Source organism: Patagioenas fasciata, chromosome 31 (genome assembly GCF_037038585.1).
Source record: "Patagioenas fasciata isolate bPatFas1 chromosome 31, bPatFas1.hap1, whole genome shotgun sequence".
In the NCBI taxonomy this organism is placed as follows: Eukaryota; Metazoa; Chordata; class Aves; order Columbiformes; family Columbidae; genus Patagioenas; species Patagioenas fasciata.
This window is the reverse complement of record NC_092550.1, coordinates 3,469,717-3,482,760: the sequence shown is the minus strand read 5'-3', so window position 1 is coordinate 3,482,760 and position 13,044 is coordinate 3,469,717. Positions and strand designations below refer to the sequence as shown.

The following is a 13,044-nucleotide window of genomic DNA, read 5'->3' as shown; positions in this document are numbered from 1 at the left end:
AAACAAAAACCTGGGGGCGGAACCAAGTTCGGGGTCGCGGGGGCAGAGGGGGGGAGGTTTGGAGGTGGCACCGAGGCGCCTGGAAGGACCGGAAGTGATGTTGCACCGAGGCAAATGGGGGCGGAAACGGGCGGTGCGGGGCTCCCGGTTCAGATTCTGTTCATCCCGTTCGTTTCTTTCATATCAAGGGGGGACCCAGGAGTTCGGGAGGGACCCAGGAGTTCGGGGAGGGACCCAGGAGTGCGGGAGGGACCCAGGAGTTCAGGGACGGGGACCCAGGCATCTGGGAGGGACCATTATGTGTTTGGGGGGGGGGGGAGAGCCCCAAATTTTGGGGGTTTGAGGGGAAATGGGGGGACGGGGAGAATTGGGGACCCCCCCCAAGGATGGGGGAGGGGCTCAGGTCCCCCCCCCCCCCAAAAATTCTGCCCACTCGAGAGGTTTTTTTTGGGGGTTTTGTCACTTTATTGTCAACTCCACCCCCCCCAAATATTTGGGGGGGTCCAGCGCTGCCAGCAAAGAATCCACGGCCCTATAGGGGGATAAATGGTGGTGTGAGGGACCCAGGAGTTTGGGAGGGACCCAGGAGTTCGGGAAGGGACCCAGGAGTTCGGGAAGGGACCCAGGAGTGCCCCAAGGGACCCAGGAGCTTGGGAGGGACCCAGGAGTTTGGGAAGGGACCCAGGAGTGCCCCAAGGGACCCAGGAGTTCGGGAAGGGACCCAGGAGTGCCCCAAGGGACCCAGGAGCTTGGGAGGGACCCAGGAGTTTGGGAAGGGACCCAGGAGTTCGGGAGGGACCCAGGAGTTTGGGAGGGGACCCAGGAGTTTGGGAGGGGACCCAGGAGTGCGGGAGGGACCCAGGAGTGCGGGAGGGACCCAGGAGTGCCCCAAGGGACTCAGGAGTTCGGGAGGGGACCCAGGAGTTTGGGAAGGGACCCAGGAGTGCCCCAAGGGACCCAGGAGTCCGGGAGGGACCCAGGAGTTCGGGAAGGGACCCAGGAGTTCGGGGAGGACCCAGGAGTGCCCCAAGGGACCCAGGAGTTCGGGAGGGACCCAGGAGTGCCCCAAGGGACCCAGGAGTTCGGGAGGGACCCAGGAGTTCGGGAAGGACCCAGGAGTGCCCCAAGGGACCCAGGAGTTTGGGATGGGACCCAGGAGTGCCCCAAGGGACCCAGGCGTTCGGGGTTTTACCGCAGCCGCCCCCGCAGCGCCCGGCGCCGCCCCCGCAGCAGCCGAAGGACGGGGTCACCCCCTAAATCTGGGGGGATATAAGGGGCAGGGACCTATAAGTGACTCCCCTGGACCCATAAGTGACCCCCCCAGACCCCCAGGTGACCCTCATGGACCCACAAGTATCTCATTGGACCCATAAGTGACCCCCCAGACCCATAAGTGACATTTACAGACCCATAAGTGACCTCCAGACCCATAAGTGACCCCCAAATGTCCCCCAGACCCATAAGTGCCCTCCAGACCCATAAGTGACCCCCAAGTGTCCTCCGGACCCATAAGTGACGCCCAGACCCATAAGTGACTCCCAGACCCATAAGTGACCCCCAAGTGACCCCCAGACCCATAAATGCATCCCTGGACCCATAAGTGACCCCCAGACCCATAAGTGCCCTCCAGACCCATAAGTGACCCCCGGACCCATAAGTGACCTCAAGTGTCCCCCAGACCCATAAGTGACCCCCAAGTAACCCACAGACCCGTAAGTGACCCCCGGACCCATAAGTGACCCCCAGACCCTTACCTGGCTCCTTCTGCCCCACAACTGCGCCCCACAGATCCTGTGGGACAAACAGACCCATGGATCAGCCCCATGGACCAGACCCATGGATCAGACCCATGGATCAGCCCCACAGATCAGCCCCATAGATCAGCCCCATGGATGAGCCCCATGGACCAGCCCCATGGATCAGACCCATAGATCAGACCCATAGATCAGCCCCATTGACCAGACCCATAGATCAGACCCATGGATCAGACCCATAGATCAGCCCCATGGATCAGCCCCATAGACCAGACCCATAGACCAGACCCATGGATCAGCCCCATGGCCCCGCCCCCCACACCCACCTCCTGGTCTCCGCCCCTCGGGGGCCGCTGAGCATCATGGGAGTCACGTGACCCCAAACATGGCCGCCGCTCCTCAGCATGGCGGGAGTCACGTGACCCCCGACATGGCTCCTGTCGCTGAGCCTCATGGGAGTCACGTGACCCCAAAGATGGCGTCTGCTGCTGCAAGGTGCTATGGGAGTCACGTGACCCCAAACATGGCTGCTGATGCTGAGCATCATGGGGGTCATGTGACCTCCAAGATGGCTCCCGCCATGGGGCATCATGAGAGTCACATGACCCCAAACATGGCTCCTGTCGCAGAGCCTCATGGGAGTCACATGACCTTAAAGATGGCCGCTGGTCCTCAGCATCATAGGAGTCACGTGACCCCAGACATGGCTGGTGATGCTGAGCATCACGGGGGTCACGTGATCCCCAAGATGGCCGCTGTTCCTCAGCATCATGGGGGTCACGTGACCCCAGACATGGCTCCCGCCGTGGGGCATCATGGGAGTCACGTGACCCCAGACATGGCCGCCGGTGCTGAGCACCATGGGGGTCACGTGACCTCTCACATGGGTCCTGCTGCAAGGCGCTATGGGAGTCACGTGACCGCAGACATGGCCGCTGTTGCTGAGCATCATGGGGGTCACGTGACCCTGAACATGGCCGCCGGTGCTGAGCATCATGGGAGTCACGTGACCCCAGACATGGCTGCTGGTGCTGAGCATCATGGGGGTCACGTGACCTCCAAGATGGCTCCCGCTGTGGGGCATCATGAGAGTCACGTGACCTCAGACATGGCTGCCGGTGCTGAGCACCATGGGGGTCACGTGACCTCCAAGATGGCTCCTGGTGCAAGGCGCTATGGGAGTCATGTGACCCCCAAGATGGCCGCCGTTCCTCAGCATCATGGGAGTCACGTGACCCCAAACATGGCTCCTGCCGTGGGGCATCATGGGAGTCACGTGACCCCCGACACGGCTCCTGCTGTGGGGCATCATGGGAGTCACGTGACCTCAAAGATGGCCGCCCTGGCTGAGCACCGCGGGAGTCACGTGACCACCAAGATGGCTGCCACCTTGGAGCACCAGGGGAGTCACGTGACCCCAGACATGGCCGCTGCCCCTTTGCCTCGGGGGAGTCACGTGACCCCCAAGATGGCCGCCTCTCCGCAGCGCGATGGGAATCACGTGACCTCCCAGATGGCACCGCCTCCTTTGTGGGCGTGTCCAGCGCTGGCCCCGCCCCCCGCCCCCGCAGGAGCCGCCATTGGACGAGCGGATCGGGGTGGGCGGGGCCAGAAGGGGCGGGGTTGGCGCGGAGGGGGCGGGGCCGGAAGTCCAGGAGGGCCTGGCTGGAAGAGGGGGAGGAGCCACATGCTGACCACGCCCACACCTCGAGACCACGCCCACCAAGACCATTTTGGGGGCCCCAAACTGCCCAAACCCACTTTTTGGCGGGAAATTGCGGAGACCACGCCCACAACCCCCCCCGAGGCCACGCCCCTTCCCCGTTACCTCCTCTTCAGCAGCCAATCAGCGCGCTCCTCCAGCCCCAGCCGCCGCGTGACGTCATCCCGCGTCATGCCGACGTCACCGAGGCGGTGGTGACGTCAAACAGCGGCCCCAAAACCCCCAATTTTCACCCCAAACTCCCCGGAGGCTTCGTCGCCCCCGTTAAGCCGCTCCCGCCATTCCCAGCAGCCCCCGCGCTCGTTACCACGGCAACAGACCCCCCCCGAACTCCTATTGGCCAATCGCCGCGCCCGCCTCCTCTCGCCAGCCAATCAGCGAGCGAGAAAACCCAAGGGGGGGTAGCGCCGCGCTGCGCGCCGCGGTGCACGCTGGGAATTGTAGTCCCGCCGTGGGGACTGCAAACGGCGCCCAATATGGCGGCGGACTACAACTCCCGTCGTGCCCCGCGGCGCGCACAACCCCCTTCCCCGTTCTCGCTCACTGATTGGTTCGCGCGAGTGGACTGGCGGAAGGATTGACCAATAGGAGCGGGGAGAGCGGAGCGATTGGCCAATGGGAGCGCGGCGGGCGCGCTGAGGCGGCGACGGCGGCTGAGGGGAGCGGTGAGTGTGGGGGGGCGGCCGCCTTTGGGTGGTTTTAAGTGTTTTTGGAGCATTTTAAGTGGTTTTGGGGAGTTTTAGGTGGTTTTTGGGGTTCCCGGAGGGTTCCGGGGGTTTTTTTGGGGGGAAATAGGGGGGTTTTGGGGCGTCCAGGGGGGTCTGAAGGGGCGGGAATGTGTGAGGAGACGGGGGGACCCAGGCGTCCGAGTAACCTCGTGACCCCCCCATAGTGGACCCAGGCATCCGGGTGACCCCCCCATAAGGGACCGAGGCATCCGGGTGACCCCCGCCCAAAAGGGGACCCAGGCGTTCGGGTGACCCCCATGACCCCTCCCATAGGGGACCCAGGCGTCCGGGTGACCCCGTGACCCCGCGATGCTGTCGGTCAAGGTCAAGGTGGAGAAGCCGGGTGAGTCCCAACCCCCACCCTCGGCACCCCCCCCCCCCCGAGTTTGGGGGGAACCCAGGAGTACCCCCAATGTCCCCCATTGTCCCCATTGTCCCCCATTGCCCCCAATGTCCCCCATTGTCCCCATTGCTCCCCAATGTCCCCATTGCCCCCCATTGCTCCCCATTGTCCCCAATGTCCCCATTGCCCCCCATTGCTCCCAATGTCCCCATTGCCCCCATTGTCCCCCCATTGTCCCCATTGCCCCCATTATCCCCATTGCCCCCCATTGCCCCCCATCGCCCTCATTGCCCCCATTGTCCCCATTTCCCCCATTCTCCCCCATTGTCCCCGTTGCCCCCATTGCCCCCCATTGCGCCCATTGGCCCCCATTGCCCCCATCACCCTCATTGCCTCCATTGTCCCCCCATTGTCTCCCATTGCCCCCATTGCCCCTCTGTGTCCCCATTGCCACCAATGTCCCCATTGCCCCCCATTGTCCCCATTGCCCCCATATCCCCATTGCCCCCATTGTCCCCCATTATCCCCATTGCCCCCATTATCTTCAATGCCCCCAATGTCCCCATCGCCCCCATTGCCCCACATTGTCCCCATTGCCCTCCATTGTCCCCATTACCCTCATTGCCCCCATTGCTCCTCTGTGTCCCCATTGCCCCCAATGTCCCCATTCCCCCATTGCCCCCCATCGCCCTCATTGCCTCCCCATTGTCCCCTATTGCCCCCATTGCCCTCATTGCTCCCATTGCCCCTAAAGTCCCCATTGCCCCCCATTGCCCCCCATTGTCCCCCCATTGTCCCCCATTGTCCCCCATTGCCCCCATTGTCCCCATTGCCCCCATTGCCCCCATCACCTTCATTGCCCCCAATGTCCCCATTATCGCCATTGCCCCCCATTGCCCCCCATTGTCCCCATTGCCCCCCATCACCCTCATTGCCCCCATTGCCCCCATTGTCCCCATTGCCCCCATTGCCCCCATCGCCCTCATTGCCCCCATTGTCCCCCCATTGTCCTCATTGTCCCCCCATTGCCCCCATTGCCCCCCATTGTCCCCATTGCCCCCATTGCCCCCAATGTCCCCATTGTCCCCATCGCCCTCATCACCCCCATTGTCCCCATTGACCCCAATGCTCCCATTGCCCCCATTGCCCCCCATTATCCCCATTGCCCCCCATTGCCCCCCCTTGTCCCCATTGCCCCCATTGCCCCCATTGCCCCCCATTGTCCCCATTGCTCCCAATGTCCCCAATGTCCCCATTGCCTCCAGTGCCCCCATTGTCCCCATTGTCCCCATTGTCCCCATTGCCCCCATTGCCCCCAATGTCCCCATTGCCCCCATCGCCCTCATCACCCCCATTGCCCCCCATTGTCCCCATTGCCCCCCATTGCCCCCATTATCCCCATTGTCCCCATTGTCCCCAATGCCCCCATTGCCCCCAATGTCCCCATTGTCCCCATCACCCCCATTGCCCCCAACGTCCCCATTGTCCCCATCACCCCCATTGCCCCCAATGTCCCCATTGCCCCCAATGTCCCCATTGTCCCCAGACCTCGAAGCCACCTCCGCCCGCAGCCGTTTGGACGCCGTCCTGCAGGGGCTGCTCGAGCGCAGCCACGGCCCCCGGTACCATTGGCGGGGGGGGTCCCCAACATTTGGATGGGGTCCCCAATATTTGGGGGGGTCCCCAAGAGTCTGGGGGGGACCTTGAGGGTGGGGGGGGGGACCCAAAATTATTGGCGGTTCCCCAGTGATTTGGGGGGGGACCCAAAATTTTGGGGGGACCCAAAGTTATTGGGGGTCCTGGGGGGAACTCCAAGAATTGATGGGGGGGACCTTCAGATTTGGGGGGGACCCAAAATTATTGGGGGGTCCTGGGGGTGGTTGGGAGGACCCCAAGATTTGAATGGGGGAGTCTTGAGATTGGGGGGGGGGGGCAAAATTATTGGGGGGTCCCCAATGATGTGGGGGGGGACCCAAAATTATTGAGGGGTCCTGGGGGGTTTGGAGGGGACCCCAAGATTTGATGGGGGGGTGTTGAGATCTGGGGGGGGCCCAAAGATTATGGGGGGTCCCCAATGATATGGGGGGGACCCAAAGTTATTGGGGGGTCCTGGGGGGGGTTGGGGGGGACCCCAAGATTTGAATGGGGGGGTCTTGAGGTTTGGGGAGGCCCAAAGATTATGGGGGGTCCCCAATGATATGGGGGGGACCCAAAGTTATTGGGGGGTCCTGGGGAGGTTTGGGGGGACCCCAAGAATTGAATGGGGGGGGGTCCTGAGTTTGGGGTTGGACCCATAATTATTGGGGGGTCTCAATGAGCCCCCCCACATTTTGGGGACCCCCCCCATGACTTTGGGCCATTGGGGGCCCCCCCATATTTTGGGGGTGCAGGGAACCCATGGAGGAAGAAGCGGGAAAAGCACCTGGAGACGCATTGAACAAGTGAGGGGGGGGACCCTGATTTTTGGGGGGGGGGATCCCCAAGTTGTGGGGTGGGGGGGGACCCCAATTTTGGGGGGTTCTGTGGGGGGATTAAATGAGGGACTCCCCATTTTTTGGGGGTCCCATTGGTGGGGGGGGAGGGAGGGACACCCCACTTTGGGGGGGGGATGGGGGGATCCCCCAAAATTGGGACTGAACCCCCATATCTTCCCTCCCCCCCACCCCCCACCAGGGAGGCGTCGCCCACGGCCCCGGGAAAGAGGTGAGTGGGGAATGCCTGGGTCCCTCCCGGACGCCTGGGTCCCTTCCTGAACTCCTGGGTCCCCCCCGAACTCCTGGGTCCCCCCCGAACTCCTGGGTCCCTCCCGAACTCCTGGGTCCCCCCCGAACTCCTGGGTCCCTCCCGGACGCCTGGGTCCCCCCAGGCCCTCGGGCCGGTTCCCACAGCAGCGGCGCAAGAAGCGGCGGGAAGCCGACGAAGGGCCCGATCCTGCCCAGCAGCGCCCCAGTGAGTCTGGCCGTGGGTCGCTATGGGTCGCTATGGGTCGCTATGGGTCTCTATGGGTCTCTATGGGTCTCTATGGGTCTCTGTGGTCCCTATAGGTCTCTATGGGTCCCTATGGATCTCTATGGGTCTCTGTGGTCCCTATGGGTCTTTATGAGTCTCTATGGGTCTCTATGGGTCTCTGTGGTCCCTATGGGTCCCTATGGGTCGCTATGGGTCCCTATGGGTCGCTATGGGTCTCTATGGGTCCCTATGGATCTCTGGGGTGTCTATGGGTCTCTGTGGTCCCTATGGGTCTCTATGGGTCGCTATGAGTCTCTATGGGTCTCTGTGGTCCCTATGGGTCTTTATGAGTCTCTATGGGTCTCTATGGGTCTCTGTGGTCCCTATGGGTCCCTATGGTCTCTGTGGATCTCTATGGGTCCCTATGGGTCTCTATGGGTCGCTATGAGTCTCTATGGGTCGCTATGAGTCTCTATGGGTCCCTATGGTCTCTGTGGGTCTCTATGGGTCTCTGTGGTCTCTATGGGTCCCTATGGATCCCTATGGTCCCTACGGGTCCCTATGGGTCTCTGTGGTCTCTATGGATCTCTATGGGTCTCTATGGGTCGCTATGAGTCTCTACGGGTCTCTACGGGTCTCTGTGGTCCCTATGGGTCCCTATGGTCTCTATGGGTCTCTATGGGTCTCTGTGGTCTCTATGAGTCCCTGCGGGTCCCTACGGGTCTCTATGGGTCTCTGTGGTCTCTATGGATCTCTATGGATCTCTATGGTCTCTATGGGTCTCTATGGGTCTGGGGGTTCTGTAGGGTATCTCTATGGGTCACTGTGGGTCTGGGGGTTCCGTGGGGTGTCTCTATGGGTCGCTGTGGGTCTGCCCCCCAGGTACGTACGTGATCCGGCTGTTCGAGCGCAGCGTGGAGCTGGGGCAGTTCCCGGATGAGACCCCGCTGTACCCCGTGTGCCGCGCCTGGATGCGCAACTGCCCCGTGGGGCGGGGACAGGGGGCGGAGCCTCGCCCGGCCCCGCCCATTAGCGAGGTGAGGCCCCGCCCACCCCTTGGCCCCGCCCCCTGTGACCCCATGTGACCCCCATTGATGCCAATGGGCGGGACCAGGGGCGGAGCTTCCCCCAGACCCCGCCCCCCTTTGACTGCATGTGACCCCCCATTGATGTCAATGGGTGGAGCTGGGGGTGGAGCTTCCCCAGACCACGCCCCCCTGTGACCCCCCATTGATGTCAATGGGTGGAGCTGGGGCGGAGTTTCCCCAGACCACGCCCCCTGTGACCTCCCCATTGATGTCAATGGGTGGAGCTGGGGGCGGAGCTTCCCCCATTGACTCCAAGGGGTAGGGACAGGGGGCGGAGCTTCCCCCAGACCCCGCCCCCTGTGAACCCATGTGACCCCCATTGACGCCAAAGGGCGGAGCTGGGGGCGGAGCTTCCCCATTGATCCCAATGGGAAGGGCCAGGGGGCGGAGCTTCCCCCGGACCCTGCCCCCTTTGACCCCTATGACCCCAGGGTCAGGGGGCGGAGCCACCACCCCAGTGGGCGGGGCCAGGAGGGGGCTGAGCTTCCCCCATTGACCCCAATGGGCAGGGCCAGGGGGGCGGAGCCACCACCGCAGTGGGCGTGGCCAAAGGAGGGGGGCGGAGCTTCCCCAGTGACCCCCATTGACACCAATGGACAGGACCAAGGGGGCGGAGCTTCCCCAATGACCCCCATTGACTCCAATGGGCAGGACCAGTGGGGCGGGGCCAGGAGGGGGGCGGAGCCTCCCCCTGACCCCGCCCCTTTTCCCGCAGCCCCCGGTGCATGCTGGGAAGGGGGAGGACGTGTACGAGCTGCCCCCCCCCGCCCCCCCCGGCCCCCCCCGTGTCCCCTCCCCCCTCGGGCCCGATCCGGACGCTCCTCCCCCCGATCAGGTAAGAACGCGCTAATTAACCCCTAATTAGCCCCTCATTAACCCCTAATTACCCCCCGTGTCCCTTAATAACCCCCTATATCCCCCTAATTACCCCCCAGGATCCTTAATTACCCCCCTATATCCCCCTAATTACCCCCAGGATCCTTAATTACCCCCCTATATGCCCCTAATTACCCCCCAGGACCCTTAATTACCTCCCCACATCCCCCTAATTACCCTCCATGAGCCCTAATTAGCCCCCAAGACCCCTTAATTACCCCCCATGAGCCCTTAATTACCCCCCAGAACCCTTAATTACACCCCAGAGCCCTTAATTACCCCCCAAGAACCCCCTAATTACCCCCCATGAGCCCTAATTACCCCCAATAACCCCCTGATTATTCCCTATATCCCCCTAATTACCCCCAGAACCCTTAATTACCCCCCAATAACCCCCTAATTACCACCTATACCCCCCTAATTACCCCCAGGACCCTTAATTACCCCAACCCTTAATTACCCCCCAATCCCTAATCACCCCCAATCCCTAATCATTATTCCTTTGACCCTTAATCAACCTCCAAACCCATTAATTACTCCCCCTTATTCCCCCCCATTGTGTTGTCGCCAATGACGTCACTGATGACATCACTGATGATGTCACGATGATGTCACAGGTCCCTGACCCCGCCCCCTCCATGTCGTCGCTCATTTACAAGAACATGGAGCGATGGAAACGGGTCCGGCAGAGGTGGGGACTGGGATGGACTGGGAGGGACTGGGAGGGACTGGGAGGGACTGGGAGGGGATTGGGAGGGACTGGGAGGGACTGGGAGGGACTGGGGGGACTGGGAGGGACTGGGGGGGACTGGGGGGACTGGGAGGGATTGGAGGGGACTGGGAGGGACTGGGGGGGAAATGGGAGGGACTGGGGGGACTGGAGGGGACTGGGGGGGACTGGGATGGAGTGGGAGAGACTGGGATGGACTGGGAGGGACTGGAGGGATTGGGGGGGACTGGGATGGACTGGGGGGACTGGGAGGGACTGGGGGGGACTGGGAGGGACTGGGGGGGACTGGAGGGGACTGGGAGGGACTGGAGGGATTGGGGGGCACTGGGATGGACTGGGGGGACTGGGAGGGACTGGGGGGGACTGGGAGGGACTGGGAGGGGATTGGGAGGCACTGGGGGGACTGGGAGGGACTGGGAGGGACTGGGAGGGACTGGGGGGACTGGGAGGGACTGGGGGGACTGGGAGGGACTGGGAGGGACTGGGAGGGATTGGGATGGACTGGGATGGACTGGGGGGGACTGGGGGGGACTGGGGGGGACTGGGGGGGACTGGAGGGGACTGGGGGGACTGGGAGGGACTGGGAGGGACTGGGAGAGACTGGGGGGGACTGGGATGGAGTGGGAGAGACTGGGATGGACTGGGAGGGATTAGGAGGGACTGGGAGGGACTGGGGAGGGACACTAGGACAATACTGGGAGACACTGGGACGACATTAGGATGATAATGGGGGATACTGGGATGATAATGGGATGACACTGGGGGATACTGGGGCGATACTGGGACAATACTGGGATGATATTGGGATGACACTGGGGGATACTGGGATGATTATGGGACACTGGGATGATACTGGGACTATACTGGGGGATACTGGGATGATACTGGGACAATATTGGGAGACACTGGGGGATACTGGGGGACACTTGGGGATACTGGGATGACATTGGGACGATACTGGGATGGTAATGGGACTGTACTGGGATGACACTGGGATGATACTGGGACTATACTGGGGGATACTGGGGTGACACTGGGACGATACTGGGATGATATTGGGATGACACTGGGGGATACTGGGATGATATTGGGGTGATACTGGGATGACACTGGGGGGTAACTGGGGTGATACTGGGATGATACTGGGACAACACTGGGATGATACTGGGATGACACTGGGGGGTACTGGGATGATACTGGGATGACACTGGGACAACACTGGGATGACACTGGGGGATACTGGGATGATATTGGGGTGATACTGGGATGACACTGGGGGGTACTGGGATGATATTGGGGTGATACTGGGATGACACTGGGGGGTACTGGGATGATATTGGGGTGATACTGGGATGACACTGGGGGGTACTGGGGTGATACTGGGATGATACTGGGACAACACTGGGATGATAATGGGGGATACTGGGATGACACTGGGCTGGGTCTGAGTGGGCGTGGCCGCGGCGCTGCCCTCACTGTGACGTCACTATGACATCACAATGACATCACGATGACGTCACAGGTGGCGGGAAGCCGGGCAGCGGCAGCAGCAGCGCTATGGGAACAGCCTGAGGCTGCTGCGCATCATCTACGAGCGGCAGTAGCCACGCCCCCTCAGGCCACGCCCCCTCGGGCCACGCCCCCTCAGACCCCACCCCCCCGAGGCCACACCCCCCCAGCCTCCCCGCCCCATCATCCCTCCCATTGGTGCCTATGGGGAGCAACAAGCCCCGCCCCTCAGCGTGGCCTCGCCCCATAGGCCCCGCCCACTCGGCCACGCCCCTTAGACCCCGCCCACCCCCCCGTGGCCACACACCCCCAGCCTCCCCCCCATTATCCCTCCCATTACCGCCTATAGGGAGCAATGAGCCCCGCCCCTCCACGTGGGCACGCCCCTCAGGCCCCGCCCGCTCGGGCCCCGCCCCTTAGACCCCACCCTCCCCCGAGGCCACACCCCCCCAGCCTCCCCCCCCATCATCCCTCCCATTGCTGCCTATGGGGAGCAACAAGCCCCGCCCCTTATTGCTACCCCTCTCAGGCCCCGCCCCCTCAGGCCACACCCCCCAGACCACGCCCCTAAGAGGCCACACCCCCAAACCTTCCCCCATCATCCCTCCCATTGCTGCCTCTGGTGAGCAACAAGCCCCGCCCCTTATTGTGGCCACGCCCCATCGGGCCACGCCCCCTTAGACCCCGCCCCCAAGAGGCCACACCCCCCAGCCTCCCCCCTGTTATCCCTCCTATTGCTGCCTATGGGGAGCAACAAGCCCCGCCCCTCAGGCCACGCCCCCTTAGACCACTCCCCGGGAGACCACGCCCCCCAGAGGCCACACCCACCAGCCTCCCCCCATTGCTGCCTATGGGGAGCAACAAGCCCTGCCCCTCAGGCCCCGCCCCCTATAGGCCACGCCCCCTCGGGCCACGACCCCCCAGACCCCACCCCCCCAAGAGGCCACACCCCCCCAGCCTCCCCTCCATTATCCTTCCCATTGCTGCCTATGGGTAGCTACAAGCCCCGCCCCCTATCGTGGCCCTGCCCCTCAGGCCCCGCCCCCTATAGGCCCCGCCCCCTGAGGCCATGGCCCCTTAGACCCCGCCCCCCCAAAGGCCACACCCCCCAGCCTCCCCCCATCATCCCTCCCATTGTCACCTATGAGGAGCAACAAGCCCCACCCCTCAGCGTGGCCACGCCCCTCAGACCACACCCCCAAGAGGCTGTGCCCCCATAGGCCCCACCCCCATTGGCCTCGCCCCCCGAGGCCACGCCCCCCCTGCAAATCCCGCCCCCTCAATAAAGGGTCTTATCTTCCCATTGTGTTCTATGGGGTGGGCGGGGCTTGAGCGGGATACACC

At 62.9% G+C, this 13,044-nt stretch overlaps 2 protein-coding genes across 2 annotated transcripts; one reads left to right on the top strand and one right to left on the bottom strand.

Annotated features, from left to right (window-relative positions):
- Positions 1–384: 384 nt before the first annotated feature.
- Positions 385–3,772, bottom strand: LOC136114364 (uncharacterized). The gene is made up of 5 exons (XM_065859711.2): positions 3,583–3,772; positions 2,081–3,419; positions 1,755–1,791; positions 1,193–1,259; positions 385–532 (listed from the first exon to the last, which is right to left on the bottom strand). The coding sequence occupies exons 1-5, from the start codon at positions 3,648–3,650 to the stop codon at positions 460–462; spliced, it is 1,584 nt and encodes a 527-aa protein (XP_065715783.1). The 5' UTR covers positions 3,651–3,772; the 3' UTR covers positions 385–459.
- Positions 3,773–4,094: 322 nt separating this feature from the next.
- LIN37 (lin-37 DREAM MuvB core complex component) lies at positions 4,095–13,003 on the top strand. Its single transcript, XM_071800573.1, has 10 exons — positions 4,095–4,142; positions 4,479–4,548; positions 6,095–6,170; positions 6,939–6,989; positions 7,222–7,251; positions 7,415–7,497; positions 8,380–8,534; positions 9,301–9,420; positions 10,079–10,152; positions 11,714–13,003. Exons 2-10 carry the CDS (start codon positions 4,515–4,517, stop codon positions 11,793–11,795), a joined length of 705 nt encoding a protein of 234 aa, XP_071656674.1. The 5' UTR covers positions 4,095–4,142; positions 4,479–4,514; the 3' UTR covers positions 11,796–13,003.
- Positions 13,004–13,044: the final 41 nt, after the last annotated feature.

Bases quoted from the DNA above. Each gene is read 5' to 3' on its own strand.
- LIN37 (XM_071800573.1), top strand. From the start codon at position 4,515: ATGCTGTCGGTCAAGGTCAAGGTGGAGAAGCCGG. The intron at 4,549-6,094 runs GTGAGTCCCAAC...CATTGTCCCCAG, and splicing joins GGTCAAGGTGGAGAAGCCGG to ACCTCGAAGCCACCTCCGCC. The intron at 9,421-10,078 runs GTAAGAACGCGC...ATGATGTCACAG, and splicing joins ACGCTCCTCCCCCCGATCAG to GTCCCTGACCCCGCCCCCTC.
- LOC136114364 (XM_065859711.2), bottom strand. From the start codon at position 3,650: ATGACGCGGGATGACGTCACGCGGCGGCTGGGGCTGGAGGAGCGCGCT. The intron at 1,792-2,080 runs GTGGGTGTGGGG...TTTGTCCCACAG, and splicing joins CGAGGGGCGGAGACCAGGAG to GATCTGTGGGGCGCAGTTGT. The intron at 533-1,192 runs GTAAAACCCCGA...ATCCCCCTATAG, and splicing joins GCGCTGCGGGGGCGGCTGCG to GGCCGTGGATTCTTTGCTGG.